Raw genomic sequence first — 19,612 nt, 5'->3', positions numbered from 1 at the left:
CTTGATATTTTGAGATATAGATCTGTCTTTCCAAACTTTAGTTGGGCGACTCATCGCATTTTTTGCCATATCAATACGTCTCCGAACTTTTGTTTCACAGTTACCATCGTTAGCTATACTAGACCCGAGATAGACAAAGGTGTTTACTATCTGGTATTCCTGTAATATGTTAGTCAGTTGAATAGTGTCAAATCTGTCGACCACCATTATTTTTGTCTTAGCTTTATTGATTTTCAGACCAACTTTATTACTTTCGTACTCAACTCTTCGCAGAAGATCAAAGATTTCTTGCTCATTTGCTGCTATAAGTGTAGTACCATCAGCAAATCTTAAATTGGAGATTTTCCTACCAGCTACTGTTACTCCACCGGCCCATCTTTCTAAAACCATCCTCATGACATGCTTACCATAAATGTTAAATAAGTCAGGTGACAACACGCATCCTTGTCTAACACCTCTCTCGGTCTTGAATTGGTTTGATAACTTCTGATCTAGTCCTACAGTCGCTATATTAGACTGATACAGATTTTTAATAAGTGTCACTAGGTGCATTGGTGCGCCCATTTCTATTAAAATTGACCACAGATTTATCCAGCTTACACAATCAAATGCCTTTTGGTAGTCAACGAAGCAGATAATCATAGGTACTTGAAATTCTCTAGACTTTTGAGTGAGTTGTCTCAGGTTCAGGATTTGTTCCCTTGTACCTTTACCCTTTACAAACCCTGCTTGTTCCTGAGGTATTTGGTAGTGTAGATAGGTTTTTAATCTGTTTTTGATGATATGCAACACGATTTTACTAGCATGTGTTATTAGTGACAGTGTGCGGTAGTTTTCACATCTGGTAGTAGTTCCTTTTTTGTGTAGTGGGATATAAATTGAGGTACACCAATCAGATGGCCATTTTCCTGAATTCCAAACAGCGACACAGATAGAATGGATGATATGTAATCCTTTGTCACCTAGTAACTGTAGTATTTCACATGGTATTGAATCAATGCCGGGAGATTTATTTCTCTTTAGTGATTTAATTGCATCTTTGACTTCAGCGAATAAGACAGTGGGTTCTCTAGGGTAGTCAGAAGGCCACTGATTTTCTGCTGATATCTCGTTATTTTTATATAGCTCGCCACAGTAGTTTCGCCATGTTTCCAATATTTCATCAGTATCGGTCTTTAAATTACCTTCCTTATCTATTACAGACCACGTTTGAGGTTTAAATTCTCTGGTAAGGAGTTTGATCTTCTAGAATAAGTCCCTCGGTTCATTTCGACAGCCATGTTCCTCTATCTCTGCATATTTGAGAGATGTAATCAGCTTTATCTTTGCGGCACTGTTTTCTGATTTCTCTCGATAACGCTCTGTATTCATCTTTTGTTCCGTATCTAGTTTTATGTTCTTTTCTGCGTTGAATCACAGTCCACGTATTATCGGATATCCATGGCTTACGGCTAGTGGAAACCGCTGCCTCACAGTCTTTTGCAGCCTCGATTACCTTATATTTGAGATAGATCCAAGTGCTCTCAGGGTCACTATCTACTTGGTCTAGAGAAAGAGCATCTTCTAGGTTTTGTTGGAAGTCATTGATTTTTGATGGACTTAGAGACATTACTTTTCTCTGGGGTCTTCTTTTGGGGACTTTAAAACGAAGTCGAACGTTCAATACTAAGAGTTGATGATCGCTTCCACAGTCTGCGCCAGGATATGTTTTACAGTTGATGGACGACGACTTCCATCTTGATCTTATTAGGATGTAGTCTATTTGATTCCTTGTTCCTCCATCTGGGCTGCGCCATGTGTATAATCTCCGTGGATGATGTTTATATTGATATTGAAACGATTAAATGAAATTAAAATTTTAAAAACAACAAACTGTCTGTAAAATAATATATTTAATGGGAAATAAGCCACAATTTGAAATATTCCCATTGAAAATAGTTGATTATAAAAATGCCACAAGGAAATAGCGTCAGAACAACAATAATATATTTATTTTAATCGGTAAAAAGAACGTGAAAATGACTCGAAAGAGGGTTTGTTATTCTAGTGAGGGTGTGACATCACAGGGTGCCTGCTATGACTCTACTGAACTACAAACATCAGTTTGTCATTATGTGGTTTTAAGAACCGTCTTCGAATGCATTTAAAAAAGTGATTTATTGACATAATGTCTGATAAGGTAATTTATTAAATGAATGTGAATTTTAAATGGGACGTATTATTTCATTTTGAAAAAGTAATTAAAAATTAAAAATTAAAATTAGCAAAATAGTAATTGAAGCGTGTCGCCACAAAACCTTATAAATGCGCTCGAAAAAAAGATATTGAGAAGGATATTGGGACCCATCTGCGACAATGGTTTGTGGAGATTAAGGTTCAACACGAGTTGTATCAATATTACAAATAACCCTCCACCTTATAACAATGGATAATGGCAGAACACCTAATAGAACGCTTAACGGAACTACGGTGGGACGATGGCCACTAGGTAGACCAAGAAAGAAGTGGATGGATGAAGTGAGAACTGATACTACAGAAATATTGAGGGTGGCTAACTGGAGGATAGTAGCTAGGGACAGAGGTACTTGGAGGCGGATGCTGGGGCCCTCCTGAGACCGCAGGACCCGACTTCAGCTGTAGCGGCATAGAAAAGAGAGAAAAGGACTAAATATGTAAAAGGAAAGACACTTATCACTTACTACAATGCATTAATAAGCAGGTTCATACTTACATATATCTCTTAAACTTATAGTTATTCATGCCATGCACCGTCAAATTTGTTACTTTAACTTTAAAATTAAAGGCCCTATTCCCACTTTGTTCGAATGTTACAAATGGAATAACAATCCTTTTGGTTGCTGGTATCAAACCTTTAATTCCTTCTGCTATGAATGGTTTAAGTTGCTCCGTAGCTTCGATAAGACATTTCTCCATATTTGGGTCATATCTTCTACATCTTGGAAAATATGGAGCTAAAATAGACATATGGTAGTACCAAAAAAATAAACAAAAGGTTTAAAAAAGACTAAGTTTTCAATCTAATAGCACATAAAACAATACCGAAAATATTACTCTACATCCCACCAGATCGAAAACAATCGGAACCTTCTCTGATTATAACTCAGGGGTTTCTGACAACCGATTAAAAATTGAAAAATTGCTAAATCGGCCATTTTTAACCCTCAAAAACTATGTGAAAAACTGAAAATTTGAATGCTGCCAAGGTAGGTAGATATTCTTTAAACATCGATTGATGAAATCCCGAAGAGTTTTTCGCAATACAATATTCAAAACTCCTTTGTTTTTTAATTGATAATCAAGCGTGCGTGACACTATTTTCCACCGACAGTATGGTGCAAATGAAAGGAATAAATTCGTTATTTCGTAAACCGGCGACTTTAAGGAAAAATCCCGAAACAGGTCGATTTTTATTTTTAAGTTATGATATGGTGGCATATATGGTATACTAGTGACGTCATCCATCTGGACGTGATGACGTAATCGATGATTTTTTTCAATAAGAAAAGGGGTCGTGTGCTAGCTCATTTGAAAGGTTCTTCAATTCTCTATTCAGTAATATAAACATTTACATAATTATTTGTACAGGGTGTCTAAAAAATTTTTATTAATTTAAATTATTTGACAAAAAAAGAAGTAGAAGGACACCCTGTATAAATAATTAAGCAAATGTTTATATTACTGCATAGAGAATTGAAGAACCTTTCAAATGAGCTACCACACGACCCCTATTCTCATTTAAAAAATCATCGATTACGTCATCACGCCCAGACGGATGACGTCACTAGTATACCATATATGCCACGATATCGTAACTTAAAAATAAAAATCGAAGTGTTTAGGGATTTTTCCTTAAAGTCACCGGCTTACGAAATAATGGAAAATACTGTCGCGCACGCTTGATTAGCAATTAAAAAACAAAGGAGTTTTGAATATTGTATTGCAAAAGGCTCTTCGGGATTTCATCAATCGATGTTTAAAGAATATCTACCTACCTGGCAACATTAAATTTTCAGTTTTTCACATAGTTTTTGAGGGTTAAAAATGGCCGATTTCGCAATTTTTCAATTTTTAATCGTTTATATGTCAAATCATTTTTAGAGAAAAGTCACTAAAGACCTTTTCTGTTTGGAATGATCCAAAAAACCTAAAAAAACTTTTTTCCATAAAAAAAAATAATTTTAGGAAAAAACAAAAAAAAAACGTTAAAAAAATTTTTGACCATCTTTTGGTCCTGGCAACATGCAAATATGTTTAAAGGAGTCCTTTTTGAGTACGATTGTGCAAAAAATCAGAACCAGAATATTTTTCCTAGCGGATGCGCAGTGGCTTTCTTATCTGGACTATGAGGCCATTTTCGTATGAAAAATATTTCTGACTCGATTTCTTTGCGGATTCCTGTTCAAACAAATCAGAAGGGTGCCGGGTGAAACAATTTTTTAAGCAAATTCAAAATTACTTTTTTGCCTCGAAAAATGTATTTTTAGGTTTCTTGGGTAATTATAAACAATAAAGGTCTCTTGTCATATATCTGAAAAGTTTTCGAGTTATAAGCGATTTAAAATCTGAAAAATGCGAAAATATGCATTTGCGATGGTTGAAAACTCAAGTTTTAATAAAATGACAGATCTTTTTTATTTAAGATGACCCAAAAATGCTAAAAACATATTTTCGCGGGCAAAAAAGGTGATGTTTTGAATTTGTTAAACAAATATTAAACAATTTCTGCCCAAAAATTTCGCCCGGCGCCCTTCTGATTTGTTCATAGGGTATATTTTTTAACAAGAATCCACAAAGAAACCAAATCAGAACAGTCAGACACAGACAGCATAAATCCGGACCCCGGAAGTGTCATAGGTTTTCGAAACGGACCCTCAGGGAAACTAATTGGTGACCCCTGTTCTAGTCCATTGACATGTTACATTTTTTAGGCCATACCTTGCATTTGTTAGAGGAGTCAATTTGATTTTTTTTAATGTATAGGGAGGATCAGTAGAAGCTTAAGTTCAAGTTTTTGGGGTCGTCCCCTTGTCCCCCGGCCGCCATCTTGGAAAAGGGGTGCAGTGGGGTTTCGCGCTATATCTCGTAAACTACCAATTTTTAATGTCTCATATTTCCTAAACCTTTTGTCCGATTTTACTGATTTTTTTAATAGGCTATAGCTTTATTCTTCAAGAATATCTTTGTAATAATATTGTTGCTAAAGAGATAAGTGTCATTGTATACCGGGTGTAACAATGATAGTGTGTTTTTTCCTCAAAGTTTGGAACACCCTGTGGAATATTCTAGCGCATATAAAATATTGAAATTAAAACTCAGCTGGAACCTTAGGTTGTCTTAACATTTTTCTTTTTGATTCATTCGCTTATGTTGGATAATAAAAAAGTTAGGTACCTTAACAACTAGCAACGTTTTTCATCAATACAGGGTGTTTCTAAATAAGTGCGACAAACTTTAAGGGGTAATTCTCCATGAAAAATAATGACCGTTTTCTTTATAAACATATGTCCGCAAATGCTTCGTTTCCGAGATACGGGATGTTGAATTTTTTCGTACAAACTGACGATTTATTAATTGCTCTAAAACCGGTTGAGATATGCAAAATGAAATTTGGTAGGTTTTAAGAGGTAGTTATTGGGCATTTTTTGGCATACAATTAAGAATTTTATATTCACCATTGGCGTGCATACGGGTAATATGACCGGGTAATATGACCCGTATGCACGCCAATGGTGAATATAAAATTCTTAGTTGTACGTCAAAAAATGCGCAATAACTGCCTCTTAAAACCCACTAAATTTCATTTGTATATCACAACCGGTTTTAGAGCAATAAATAAATCGTCAGTCAATCGTCAGAAACGAAGCATTTGAGGAAACATGTTTATAAAGTAAACGGTCATTATTTTTGCATGCAGAATTACCCCTCAAAGTTTGTCGCACTTATTTAGAAACACCCTGTATTGATGAAAAACGTTGCTAGTTGTTAAAGTACCTAACTTTTTTATTATCCAACATAAGCGAATGAATCAAAAAGCAAAATGTTAAGATAACCTAAGGTTCCAGTTCAGTTTTAATTTCAATATTTTATATACGCTAGAATATTCCACAGGGTGTTCCAAACTTTGAGGAAAAAACACACTATCATTGTTACACCCGGTATACAATGACACTTATCTGTTTAGCAACAATATTATTACATCAATATTCCTGAAGAATAAAGCTATAAAATATTTAAAAAATCACTAAAATCGGACAACAGGTTTAGGAAATATCAGACATTAAAAATGTCCCATTTTTAAAGTGGTGCGTTAATTTTGGCGCTTAGTGTATGTTAAAATTTTTTAACAAGTTTCCTTTTGGATGTTATAACTTTTTTTCAGTTCATTTTACAATAAAATACCATTATAGCAATTTTGTAGGGGGTTTTTCAGCGAACAATTTCCACAATAAAGGAATAAAGGTGTTTAATTCTATTTATTTATCTAAGTTTTACAGCGCTCCAAACTTGACCAGATTCTCGAATGCTCTTAGGAATACAATAAAAACAAAATGTTAGGCTTACTTTTCTATCTTAATATTATTTTATTCATACAATCTATTATGATTTGAACATTCCTATGCTATTATTAATCTATTTTTGATCTTTCTCCCCACTATAAAACTTAGAACTCTAAGCATATATAGAAAAGCCGCAAGAAGTGGTTTGAGGACAAATTCGCAGGTTCAGAAGAAGAATGACGCAACCACAAAATGTAAAATTCTTCAAAAGAGCAAAAAAATGAGTTTTAAATATTTAAAATAAGGATTAAATGAAGAGTAATCGTCCAGGAGCACCGGTATAGCGTTTGATTTTTGCCAACGATGGCTTTTATTGTCATCGATATTGGTCCAAATTTCATTATCTTAATTTAATCGCCCCATTTTCAACCCTATCTACAGTTGCGTCATTATGCATCTGAAACAAGTTCTAACATAGCACGTATTTCAGTAACGACGCAACTACCCTTTAGTGGCTTAGCACATTTTTACAGTTCGGTTTTTTGTATCATCTTTACATAGTATTTTAGAAGTTAATTGCGCAATAAACAGGAATTGACAAAATTTTTCTTTCGTACCGGACTGAACATCTGCTTGCCATTACTTTTATTATTATAATTTATCCTAGGTGGCACAGCACGCGGTCCCCCTCTACTTAACATATTCTTACAGTTGTGCTACGTATTTGGCCCCTTGCAATCGTATTAAAAATTGTGAAAAGTATTTTGAGTTTTTGAGATAATACTATTGAGAGTCTTGTGGGTAAAATTTATATTTTTGTGATTGGATAAGCATTTTGTGTTTTTTGTAAGAGAGCTTCATGAGTGGTGGTTATTTTATTTGTAAGAAACCTCTGGGGAAATTTATTTGTCAGTGGGAAAGTCGAGCCATCTTTACTCACTGTTATGTGGAAACCCTGAGATACAAACGATTCGCTAAAACAGTGACAAAAAATGCATTTAATCTCTTCTCACTTCCTCCAACAAAAGATGCAGCCCGTTTCCACAGACTCCGAGTGTATCACCAGATTCAGTCATGGCTCGGTAAACATTGTGATCCAGAAAATTGGGGCTGAAAAAAGTATGAAACATTTTGGATACCAATCCAAACGTCCAAGCCTCCAGTATCCCCGAGCTTATGAAATTCATCTTTAGCAGATGCAATGGAAACTGGAAGTGCATGTGATTGCCGAAAAGCAGACCTCAAATGTTCAGCAGTGTGCCTCTATTGTAGTGGTGAAAGTTGCAGCAACATCGTGGACATATCAACATTAGTTATTGAAGAAAATTAATTGGTAGATGAATTACCGACAATGACGCCAATAACTCTCATTATACCACAAAAATTCACCCCGGATACTGATTCAGATCTTGACTCGCAGCCTGAACCATCGAAAAAAATGAAAAAATAATAACTATGATAGATCTTTTTCAACATATAATAAGAAATTATATTATTTTGTCTAGAAATTGTCCATGGATTAGGCCTATTGGGGATACCACAAAAAAAACGCACCTCCAGACTCTACCTCATAGGTGGCCAGGGAAAGGGTAAAAAATAGCTTAATAATAGCATAGAAATGTTAAAATCATAATAAATAAATATATAGATAGAAAAGTAAGCCCAATGTTTTGTTTTTATTGTATTCCTATGAGAATTCGAGAATCTGGTCCAGTTTGGAGAGCTGTAAAACCTAGATAAATAAATAAAATTAAACAACTTTATAGTGGAAATTTTTAGTTAAAAATCCTCTATAAAATCGCCATTATGTTATTTTTTTTGTAAAATGAACGGAAACAAAGTTATAACCTCCAAAAAGAAACTTCTTACAAAATTGTCTCTTATTTTTGTTTATAACTTTTTTGTTGGTCACTTGACGATAAAAAGTAAGAGATAGAAAATTTTATAAAATTTAATTTGCTACATTTTATGTATAATTAAATTTTCTGTATGGTTGCTAGTTTAGGAGATACAGCGCGAAAGCCCTTTGCACCGCTTTTTCCAAGATGGCCGCCGGGGACAAGGGCAGCGACCCCAAAAACTTGAACTTAAACTTCTACTGATTCCCCCTACAAAATAAAAAAAATAAAATTGACTCCTCTAAGAAATGCAACCCTAAATGTAACGTTTGAATGGACTTTTCTACAATTTTCTGTTATTGTTTTGCTTAAGCAATGCTTAAACATATCAGTATGTATTAATAACAAATATGCATGTTTATATAATTCATTGACTAATAAAAGTTAACTAATGTTTATAGGTACAAATATTATTTTAGTTGAATTTTAAAATGTAGGCCACACACCAGAAATAGTTAAATCGTACGATAAAATTAACAAAAACATTATGCTACGATTACTATTTTCTAGGAATAGTACAAAATAAAATATAATAAACTATCGTCCCAAAATCACGTGCAAATTCACCAACAATATTACCTCCCCCAAAAAGTATTCACAAAAATAAAAAATAAAGAAATTACACCTGTACTCTAATATTTCTGAAATATCAAACGAAATCATAAGAGAACTTAACAAACAAACCATCAAGAAAAATGTTTTTATCACTGTTCTTATTAATTCTGTTATTAGACGAAACCAGTTCCAGTTCCAAACTCAATCTTAATAACTAATAAGCTATGACAACAATTATTCTTACATAATCTTTTTATCCCTAGATGTAGATGACTTAAATTGCACTTGATGTAATACTACAAGGCCACAGCAATGAAAACTGCATCTCAACATCAACTGGTACCTGGTACAGAAACATTTAAAGAAGAAACATATCTCCCAGAACTCTTTCACGAAAGTAAATCAAAATACGAAGGACGAAGTAGTTTTCAATCCTAATAGTAAATTATTAATATTGAAAATATTAAAAATATTACTAAAAGATTTTTAAATTGAAAACTTATTGGTACACTTTCCTGGTGACACCTCCAAGACTTCTACAATTTGCAAGTCAAATTGATGCTGCAGTGAAGACGAGAGGGAAGGAATTCTACACTATGCAATTAACATCCCCCGTCTGCAGCTGGTAAAGTTCCAACGAAAAAATGCAACTAGTTACTCTACGGAGTAATACGACTATAAAATAAAAATGTATACCATTTTTATTCAGTTGCAATGCGAAGGCAGAACAATCTTACTTTTTAAATTAGAATACGGAGTGCAGTCCAGTCCCTTGAATCGCGATTTTCGGCTCTTATTGGAGCCTTCATCGGAAAGAACGTATGCACTGTTCTCCATATTTTAACTGATTCGTATCGAGAGGTTTTCCCACCCATTGCAACTGAAGTGATGATAGTAGGTGGCTAGCGCCATTTGGCATTGAAAGACGAAGTAGTTTTCAATCCTAATAGTAAATTATTAATATTGAAAATATTAAAAATATTACTAAAAGAATAAGAGCCGAAAATCGCGATTCAAGGGACTGGACTGCACTCCGTATTCTAATTGAAAAGTAAGATTGTTTTGCCTTCGCATTGCAACTGAATAAAAATGGTATACATTTTTATTTTATAGTCGTATTACTCCGTAGAGTAACTAGGTGCATTTTTCCGTTGGAACTTTACCAGCTGCAGACGGGGGATGTGAATTGCATAGTGTAGAATTCCTTCTCTCTCGTCTTCACTGCAGCATCCATTTGACTTGCAAATTGTAGAAGTCTTGGAGGTGTCCCCAGGAAAGTGTACCAATAAGTTTTCAATTTAAAAATCTTTTAGTAATATTTTTAATATTTTCAATATTAATAATTTACTATTAGGATTGAAAACTACTTCGTCTTTCAATGTCAGATGGCGCTAGCCACCTACTATCATCACTTCAGTTGCAATGGGTGGGAAAACCTCTCGATACGAATCAGTTAAAATATGGAGAACAGTCCCTACGTTCTTTCCGATGAAGGCTCCAATAAGAGCCGAAAATCGCGATTCAAGGGACTGGACTGCACTCCGTATTCTAATTGAAAAGTAAGATTGTTTTGCCTTCGTATTGCAACTGAATAAAAATGGTATACATTTTTATTTTAAATCAAAATAATTTAGCAACAAACGTTTCAGATGATACATTTCAACCCTAACCAAACGTTTCAGATGATAAGGAACTAACTGCTTCAACCCTACTTCTGCGGATATCCCAACGAAAAATGGTTGGGTTACACCACATAATATACCTTCAACAACTACAGTAAAGAGCAATAATACTGAAAGAACTTTTCAAGCAAAAAGGCAAATTTCAACCTCTCCTGAAATCCCAGAAACTAATATAATCTAAATGAAACTTTTACAGCTCCAAAAAATCCGCACCCAATAAAAGAAAAACTCTTTCTAATTGCCAAAAATAATATTGTAAATCAAATAAAGTCAAATAAAGCTACCTGTATTTACTAGCCTATAAGCAGACGACTTGATAAAAATGGATTAGAAAAGCTATTTAGCTTTTCCGAAAATGATACACAAAATGTTTGAGAGAGCACTGAATGGAGAAGACTTAACGGCAGAATGGACTCAATGATATATCAAATCAATATATAAGAAAGGAAATAGAAAAAACTGCGAAAACTATCGAGGAATCAGCATTATCTCATCTATGGGCAGACTGTATGGAAAGCCCATAAAGGAAAAATTAGAAGTAGATATAAGGAGAAAATTGAAGATGATCAGGCAGGATTCACAGCGGAAAAAGCATGCTTAGATCACATCTACACGGTCGAAAAACTAATAGAAAAAATAATCGTCAAAAAGAGATCTCTTGTAGATCTTAGGAAGGCCTGTCTATGACTCGTTACCTAGAATCAAGTTATGTGAAGCAATGGAAGATATTGAAGTTCCGCGAATATTAATAAAAGAAATAAAAGAACTCTACAGATATAACAAAGTAGTTATCAAAACGGGCAATAGAATATGCAGTTCATTTAAAGTGGCTGCTCCACATCCCCTACACTGTTCAAAATATTCCTGGAAAACCCTGAATCCGTGGAAAAGAAAGTGCAAAAGAATGGGCACACCAGTAGGAAACGAATATCTACATACCCTTAGTTTTGCTGACAACCAAATAGTGATCGCACAAGACGAAGACGACCTCAACTTTATGATGAGAGAATTGGAAGGAATATGCAAAAATGGAATGGAAATAAACCTAAATAAAACTGATTACGTAACAACGGAGAATACTGAAATAAAGCAGCTGGAAATAAACCAAGGTAAACAAATCGAAGGGACAGACAAGTATAAGTATTTAGGTTTCAAACTATCAAACAACAACAACAGAAGAATATATAAAAAATAGACTAGGACAAAGAAGATACTAGGTACATATATGAAAATTATACTGCATATATTAAAACAAAAAGAAGAATATGTGTATAAAACGATAACAAGTATCCTGATTTATAGGTGTGAAAATTAAAAAATAAGAAATCCAAAAACAAAATAAGAGCAACAGAGATGGAATTTCTAAGGAGAAGCTGCAGAGTAACAAGAAGAGGTAGAATAGACAACATAGATTAACAGAAGAACGGAAATTAACTCGGATATAATAGACTATATAGAACAGAAGAGATTAGCCTGGCATTGACATGTGGAGCAGACAAAAATAGTTAAATAAACAGAATAATAGAGTGGAGCCCGATAGGAAAAAGGAAGAGAGGCAGACCCAGAAGATCTTTCAGAGATAAAGTGGACCAAGCAATGGAAAGAAGAAATCTACACGTAGGGGACTGGCAAAACAGAAAAAACTGGAGAGAACGGTTGAGTGAAGGAATTCAGTGAACACTGTGGAAATTCTCATACATATTATACCTATTAGTCCTTGGGCCCACATATAAAATTATTATTTATGACCACACCGTCGAAACTTTTTGTACTTGGGTGGAGTACTGGTGTACCTATTTGGGTGGAGTCGGACAAATTTGGAGCTTGGGGCATTACGGTAGTGGGGCGTTTGTCTGTCAAGCTGTAACGAAGTTGTCAATTTTATGCAAGAAAAAAATTATAACCACACTGATCATTTTATTTTAATCAATGGTTTTTATCATATAAACAGCGAAAACAATTTTGTCGGACAAAAATATTGGGCCATGTGACGCGTCGGGCACGCTAATTATGTCAAATTTATGAAAATAATAAATTTATTACCACATGGCTAATTTGAACAGAATCTACCATAAAACCTTTTTACAATAATGTGGTAACCTTGTCCGACAATTTTCACGGTGCTTATGCGCAGTCGGATGCGCCAAAGATGTCAATTTCCTGGAATTTTTTTATTAACAACCATATTTCCGACAAAACTAGGAGGTTATAAGTAATTATATTCTAACTAAAAAAATCTTCTATTTTTCTAAATTCTAAATAAAAAAAGTGTCCGACAAAAGTATTTAGGCAAATCGACAGTCCGACAAAAAATTTAATTTTTATTAGTAAACTATACTTTTAAACTATGCTGGGTTCGTGCATCCTTTATCTTCACAACCATTTTTCCAACAAAAGCAGTAGGTTACAAGTAATTATATTCTTAAACAAAAAATGTAATTGTCTGACACAAATGTTGGGGCAAACGAACAGAAAACTTAATTCTTTCAGGTTATCGACGTCCTTAACAGTTTTTCTCGGTTACTTTTGAATCGATTTAGCTGAAAATTGGTACACACGCTAAGCACAACATTTAAAAGAACGTGACGTAGAGTTGTACCCAAAATTTTCTAAAAAAATTTCCGATAAGGGGAAAAAGGTTTCTTTCTCGAATTTTCAAAAAATAATTCCGACAAGGGAAAATTTCGGAAATTTTTTTTAAAATTTTGGGCCCATTATTTTTGTCCGACAAGTGATCCAATATGCGTTACACATGTAAAAAAAACAGTACAAAATAAAATAACATCTGTGGTATTAAATAAAAAATTCCAGGAAATTGACATCTTCGGCGCATCCGATTGCGCATATGCCCCGTGAAAATTGTCCGACAAGGTTACCACATTATTGTAAAAAGGTTTTATGGTAGATTCATGTATGTGTATAGACACATGTGGTAATAAATTTATTATTTTCATAAATTTGACATATTTAGCGTGTCCGACGCGTCATATGGCCCAATATTTTTGCCAAAAAAAATTGTTTTCGCTGTCTATATGATAAATACCATTTATTAAAATAAAATGACCAATGTGTTTATAAATGTTTTTCTTGCATAAAATTGACAACTTCGTGACAGCTTGACAGACAAACTCCCCACTACCATAATGCGCCAAGTTCCAAATTTGTCCGACTCCACCCAAATAACAAGTACAAAAAGTTTCGACGGTGTGGTCATAAATAATAATTTTATATGTGGGCCCAAGGACTAAATAATACTTTAAACTAAATTGATATTTGAAAATTTAATAAAAATCACTTACGCAATTCCTTCAATCCAAGACCCACTGAACTTAGCTGCAAAATCACGATTATAGTCCAAAATGTGATGGCAAGTTTGTACATGGTGACTCACTATATCTATTTAAAGATCATAAATATGCACTTTATATTGTTATACAATTATTGTTTACCAAAACTATATAACAACAAAACAACAGTTACCAGCCGCACTGACATATTTTGTTTAACTGACATGATTTAAAAGTATCAGCAATAATTATTTGTTGGAACTTGGTGTAGAAATAAAAGGAGAGGGTAATGTTATTAGTTCATAAATAAATTAAATATTAGAAATATTTTTGACAATAATATAAAAACTAATCTTCTTTACGCTGTAAAGATTTTACAAAAATATCTGAAAATAAGTTAATTTATGCAGGGGTGGCCAAGCTCCTTGATAGTCTGAGCCATTTTTAAAATTTGAAATTTTTCGCGAGCCACAATTAAACTATTATCTAAAAGTGTAAAAAAGGTATTAAATTTTTCTCTCGCTGTTTGGATTTCACGATTTTTAAAGTAAAATAAAATGGTTCACATCGTTGTCTCAAATTTGCAAATAATTCTACAAGAAGCCTTTACTAATTCAGGATAAAGATAGTTCGATTCTTCATCATCCTTCCATTTTTTCTGGGACGGCCTACTGATCTTCTATCGTCTCTCAAAAACACTGTCTTTAATTAACACTCTTTCTTCCTCTGATCTACCACATTACCTGCCCATTTTATCTTAGCGTTTATATATGTCTGACGATGTTTTTAGTAAAACACAGTCATCAATTCAGCTTTGCAGCGCCTTCTCCACTCTTCTGTCAATTCATCTCTTTGAGGGCCAAATATCATTCTGAGAACTTCGCTTTCAAACACCAGCAGCTTATTTATTTCCCGCTGATGTAGAGTCCATGTAGGGCAAACAATTGGCTGTACAGTCGTAATTTAGATTGTCTTTTTAACAGCTAAGGTCTTAATAATGACGATAGGGAATATAATGCAGCTATTCTTGCTGAGACCTCTTTTTATATATATGGTTGTCATCTGTGATTACCGCCCCTAGATATTTAAACTCGTTTACTACTTCGAAGTTGTGGTCATTAATAGGTATGCTCTGCCTAACTATTGGTCTTGGATTTTTGGTTACTAGCATGTATTTCGTCTTCTCTTCATTTATTCGAAGGCTCAGGCTACCAGTTTCTTCCTCGAATTGTGAAAACACCTCTTTCACGTCTCTTGTAGAATGAGCGACTGCACCTATATCTTTAGCAAAGGCCAACAATAGTTTTGATCCTGGATTTGCAAATCCTCTTGTCAGCTCAGATGATATTTTACTTATTACATATTCTAAGGCCAAATTGAATAGCAACAATCATAAGCAACTTTTATATTTGTTGTCAGTAATTTAAGACATTTTGCAACAAAAAAAAATTAAAAGTAATTCAAGTACATTTATTGTGAGCCACAAATATTCCTTCAAAGAGCCAAATGTTGCTCGCGAGCCACAATTTGGCCAGCCTTGATCTAGGGAATCATCTATTTGACAGAAATTTTGAATTATATTGCGTCTTCTTTAAGTGCCGTCTCACAATCGAAGGTTGGATATCATCATCACTATCTTTATTCTATCTAGCGCTGCTCAGAGTTCTATTGAACTGCATTTAAACCAATCCCTTAAATTGTTCAACCATGGCATTTCCATGAATTCGTCCTATACTCCTTCCTCGTCTTATATTTCCCTGTATTATGTATTAATCTTAGCATTTCATATCGCTGTCCTTTCATTACGTGTAAGATATTGTAATTTCCTTATATTTGTTGTGTTTATTATTTAATAGACCTTGGGAAATATGCAAAATGCATATTAAGTGCATATTTGCATATTTTTGGATAAATTTTATAACTGTATATGCATTTATTGAAAATGCATAATTTGAGTTGTTTATGAAAAACCTCTTTAAAATATGCATTTTTTCACGAAAAATCAAAATCTTTGATCTTTGATAACTTAAAAAGTATTAATTTATTTTAATAATTTTATATAAGTTTATATATAATAACTTATATAACAAATTTTTCTTATACATGATTTTTCTATCTATCTGTTTGTGGGGATATTTTAAATAAAGTAATTTTCACTCCCGAACAGGGGCCCCTAGGGTCAAAGCGCAACTATATCACTCTTGTTTATTGAGGTATCGTCTAAACATTCACCAATTTTCGTGAAAATCTATGGCGGTTGACCGAAATCGAAGATAATATTTGATTTTTACCTTCAGTGACGGCACTATAGAAAAAAGATTGCAATTCAATAATCGACTTCCGCATATTTTGCAAGCTCATAAATTAGTAAACGATATGTACTTAGTCGCAAAATAATTAATTTTTTTAGTAAAATTCTCTCGTATGTCGGGAAGATATAGAGGTTTTCTTACACGGAGATTGTAGCTCAATAATCGAAATGCGCATATTTTGAAAGTTTATTCTCAGAATTTATACGCTACATGAATTATATCCTCTTATTTCTTGACATTTTTCTCTTGAGTTGAATCAATTAAAGGGTTGTTCGAGGGTTAAGGGGATAAGCTCAAAAATCTAAACTATGTCACTTTAGAAGCTTATAAACAGCTCGTAATTCCGCAGCAAAGATCAATTAAATATCTCTATTTTTAAGTAGTGGGACGAGAGCTGCCTCAACCCCCTCAAAAATATTAAATTCCTGCCCAATGTAACGAGCCCGAAATTTTTAATCTACGGTATATGAAAGCTCATGAATAGCTCGTAATTTAGCGCTATTCGTATTTTAATCTCTACAAGGTGATAGACGGCACAGTTCTATCAGATAGACGGCACAGTTTTTATCTAGAAAATTTAGGAAAACATTTAATTATATAGTTTTAACGTTAATAACAATATAATAAAAAATGATGATGATAATAACTATAAAAAATACATGAATATAATGATGTAGAAATTTTAATAAACATTTTTGTGACTTTGGCATAATAGTTATTTATAATATAAGTGTTAAAAGTACACGTTTAAGGCACGCATGTGAAAGTTTGCAGAATGAGCGACAGCGAGTTCTGCAATTTACATGAGTGCCTTAAAAATGTACTTTTTAACACGCATATCCTACAATATTTTTTCTACAAACGTAATTACAGGACAATATCTACAAAAACTTTTACTTGAACCTGACTGACATTCCATTTTTATATTTTTTTGACATTACATCAAAATTGCCTATACGCTGTGAGCTCTACGTAGGGGGGATATTTAAAATTTCGCGAGCGCCAGTAGTGACAAGTCTGTAAACGTTTACTGGAAATTTGACATAAATGTCAAAGTGAATAATTTAAAATTTAAAATAAAAACATTAATTATAAAAAATATTAGTTGGTCAAAGCTGTGGTATATATTTTTACCTTAAATATACTTACGTTTTAAATACTGAATTTAAGTTTTTTTAATGTTCCGTAATATGTAATTATAAATTAATCTATTAATCTTAGCGCCATCTACACGATAATTGTGAAAGTATCCGAAGTAAGAAATTAATATTTCATCAATATGAAATGAACGTCAAAATGATTAGCAAAATCTTAAAAAAATCGATTACAATTTAATTACTTTTTTGCGTTGTAAATATTAAGCGATAACAATTAAATACCTAATAAATTTAAAAATTACCAGTGAAAGTTGCATTACTAATCCGCTAGGAGCGACACCAGCGAAGCTCAGAGCCTATACGGTCAATACGAACTGCAGTGCCTTAAAATTTTTAAAGCACTAGTGCCTTAAAGTAGCATTTTTAACACTCGTATGGAGTGCTAAATATTGCATTTTTAACACGGTTGTAGAAAAAATAAATTAAATAAGTTTAATACAAAGATTGCTGCGTTTTTATTTATATGCACTAAATGCATAAAAACATATGTTAGTGCATATTTCAATTGTTTTTTATGCATATTTGCATGCATATTTTAGGGTTTTTTAAGTGCATATTTCCCGAGCTCTGTTATTTAACCTTCAACTACACGCGCTGGCGTATTTTCTACGCCAGATATAAGAATTATACTTCAAATATACTTAAAAATTTAATTTTTGACCTTGTTTATCTCTCTAACCTATCACTGGAATGTGCTTTACAATTTGGTTTTAGTTTCGTTATAATCGGCGTTCTGGGAAGATCGTAATTTACAGTTTATTATTTGTTGTTTCCGGTGATGGACAATGTACGCCACGATTATATTAATATAAGTAGTAATATAAGTACATATTTCAATTGTTTTTTAGTCATTATGGCACAAAATATATTGTTCTTTATTAACAATACTTTTTCTCCAGTAAAAAATCACATTTCAAAAAATTTTTTAATAGTAATTTTATTTATCATGGAATCCAGTCATTCCATGATTCCAGTTATAAATCCCAATTTGTTTACTGAGAAGGAATTCCAAGTATTCACTGATGCCGAATAAGGTTTATAACAAACAACTAAGTGTATTTAAAAAAAATAAACAAATCGGCTGTTTTTAAGTGTATTTCCTTGTGGCGTATAAAGTACGCCACGCGTGTAGTTATGTTATAACTCGATGCGCGGGTAGTTAAAGGTTAATATTCTTTGCTCATTTCTCGCAATACTTCCATGCTCGTTTTCTTCTGTCTCTGCTATTGTAAGCATCCTTCTGTAATACCACATTTCAAATGACTGTAGCTTATTTATGTGTTGTTGCTTCAGTGTCCAGCTTCAAAGTCCAAATTCTAGTATTGAAAACACGCAATATCTCAGAGCTCTTACTCTCAATTATAATCTAAGGTCTTCATTGCAGATTTTTCGCAATTTCTATCCTGGCCTTTGTTTCTGTCGTTTTATCATGATTTTCTGAAATCCAGGTTTCCAAATATTTCTATTTATCAACCCTTTCTATCGGTATATTATATCTCCCAAATGTATGTTTGTTTTCTTTGTTCATCATCATCATCATCATCATCATCATCATCATCATCATCATCATCATCATCATCATCATCATCATCATCATCATCATCATCATCATCATCATCATCATCATCATCATCATCATCATCATCATCATCATCATTATCATCATCATCATCATCATTATCATCATCATCATCATCATCATCATCATCATCATCATCATCATCATCATCATCATCATCATCATCATCATCCAGCCTTCTGCATCCACAGTGCAGTTCTGTCGGTCTTGGGCTTCCTGTAACCAATTCCCAGCAATCCTTTTGACGTCGTCTGTCCATCGTGTAGGTGGTCTACCTCTACTTCTTCTCTCTGCTCGTGGTCTCCAAAATGTAATCGTTTGGGGGTTTGGGTCCACTTCCCGTTCTTCATTCTGGCTACATGGGCGCCCAATTCCACTTCAGCCATGCTATTCTCTCTATGATATCTGTGACGCCTACCTTTCTTTTGATTTCCTCGTTTCTAACCCTTTCTCTGAGAGTCTGTCCAAGTAGTGACCGTTCCATTCTTCTTTGGTCCACTCTAAGTTTGGTTGCTGTGGCCTGGGTTAACGATAGTGTTTCGGCAACGTAAGTCATGACTGGAAGCACATATTGGTGTGTGCTTAAAATGTTTGCATTTAGTGCAATCACTGAATTAAACTAAA

The 19,612-nt window shown here is 33.6% G+C and overlaps 1 protein-coding gene across 1 annotated transcript in view; it reads right to left on the bottom strand.

The window, feature by feature from the left end:
* Nucleotides 1–14,154, bottom strand: part of LOC114341819 (uncharacterized) — a 30,621-nt gene extending 16,467 nt beyond the window's left edge. The window contains exons 1-2 of the mRNA XM_050653702.1: nucleotides 13,953–14,154; nucleotides 2,732–2,972 (exon numbers count right to left, since the gene is read on the bottom strand). Coding sequence (XP_050509659.1) covers nucleotides 2,732–2,972; nucleotides 13,953–14,034 — 323 coding nt within the window. The 5' untranslated portion in view covers nucleotides 14,035–14,154. The remainder of the gene's footprint in view (nucleotides 1–2,731; nucleotides 2,973–13,952) is intronic.
* Nucleotides 14,155–19,612: the final 5,458 nt, after the last annotated feature.

The sequence above is a fragment of the Diabrotica virgifera genome, chromosome 6 (assembly GCF_917563875.1).
Source record: "Diabrotica virgifera virgifera chromosome 6, PGI_DIABVI_V3a".
NCBI classification, from domain to species: domain Eukaryota; kingdom Metazoa; phylum Arthropoda; class Insecta; order Coleoptera; family Chrysomelidae; genus Diabrotica; species Diabrotica virgifera.
This window is presented reverse-complemented; position numbering and strand designations above follow the sequence as displayed.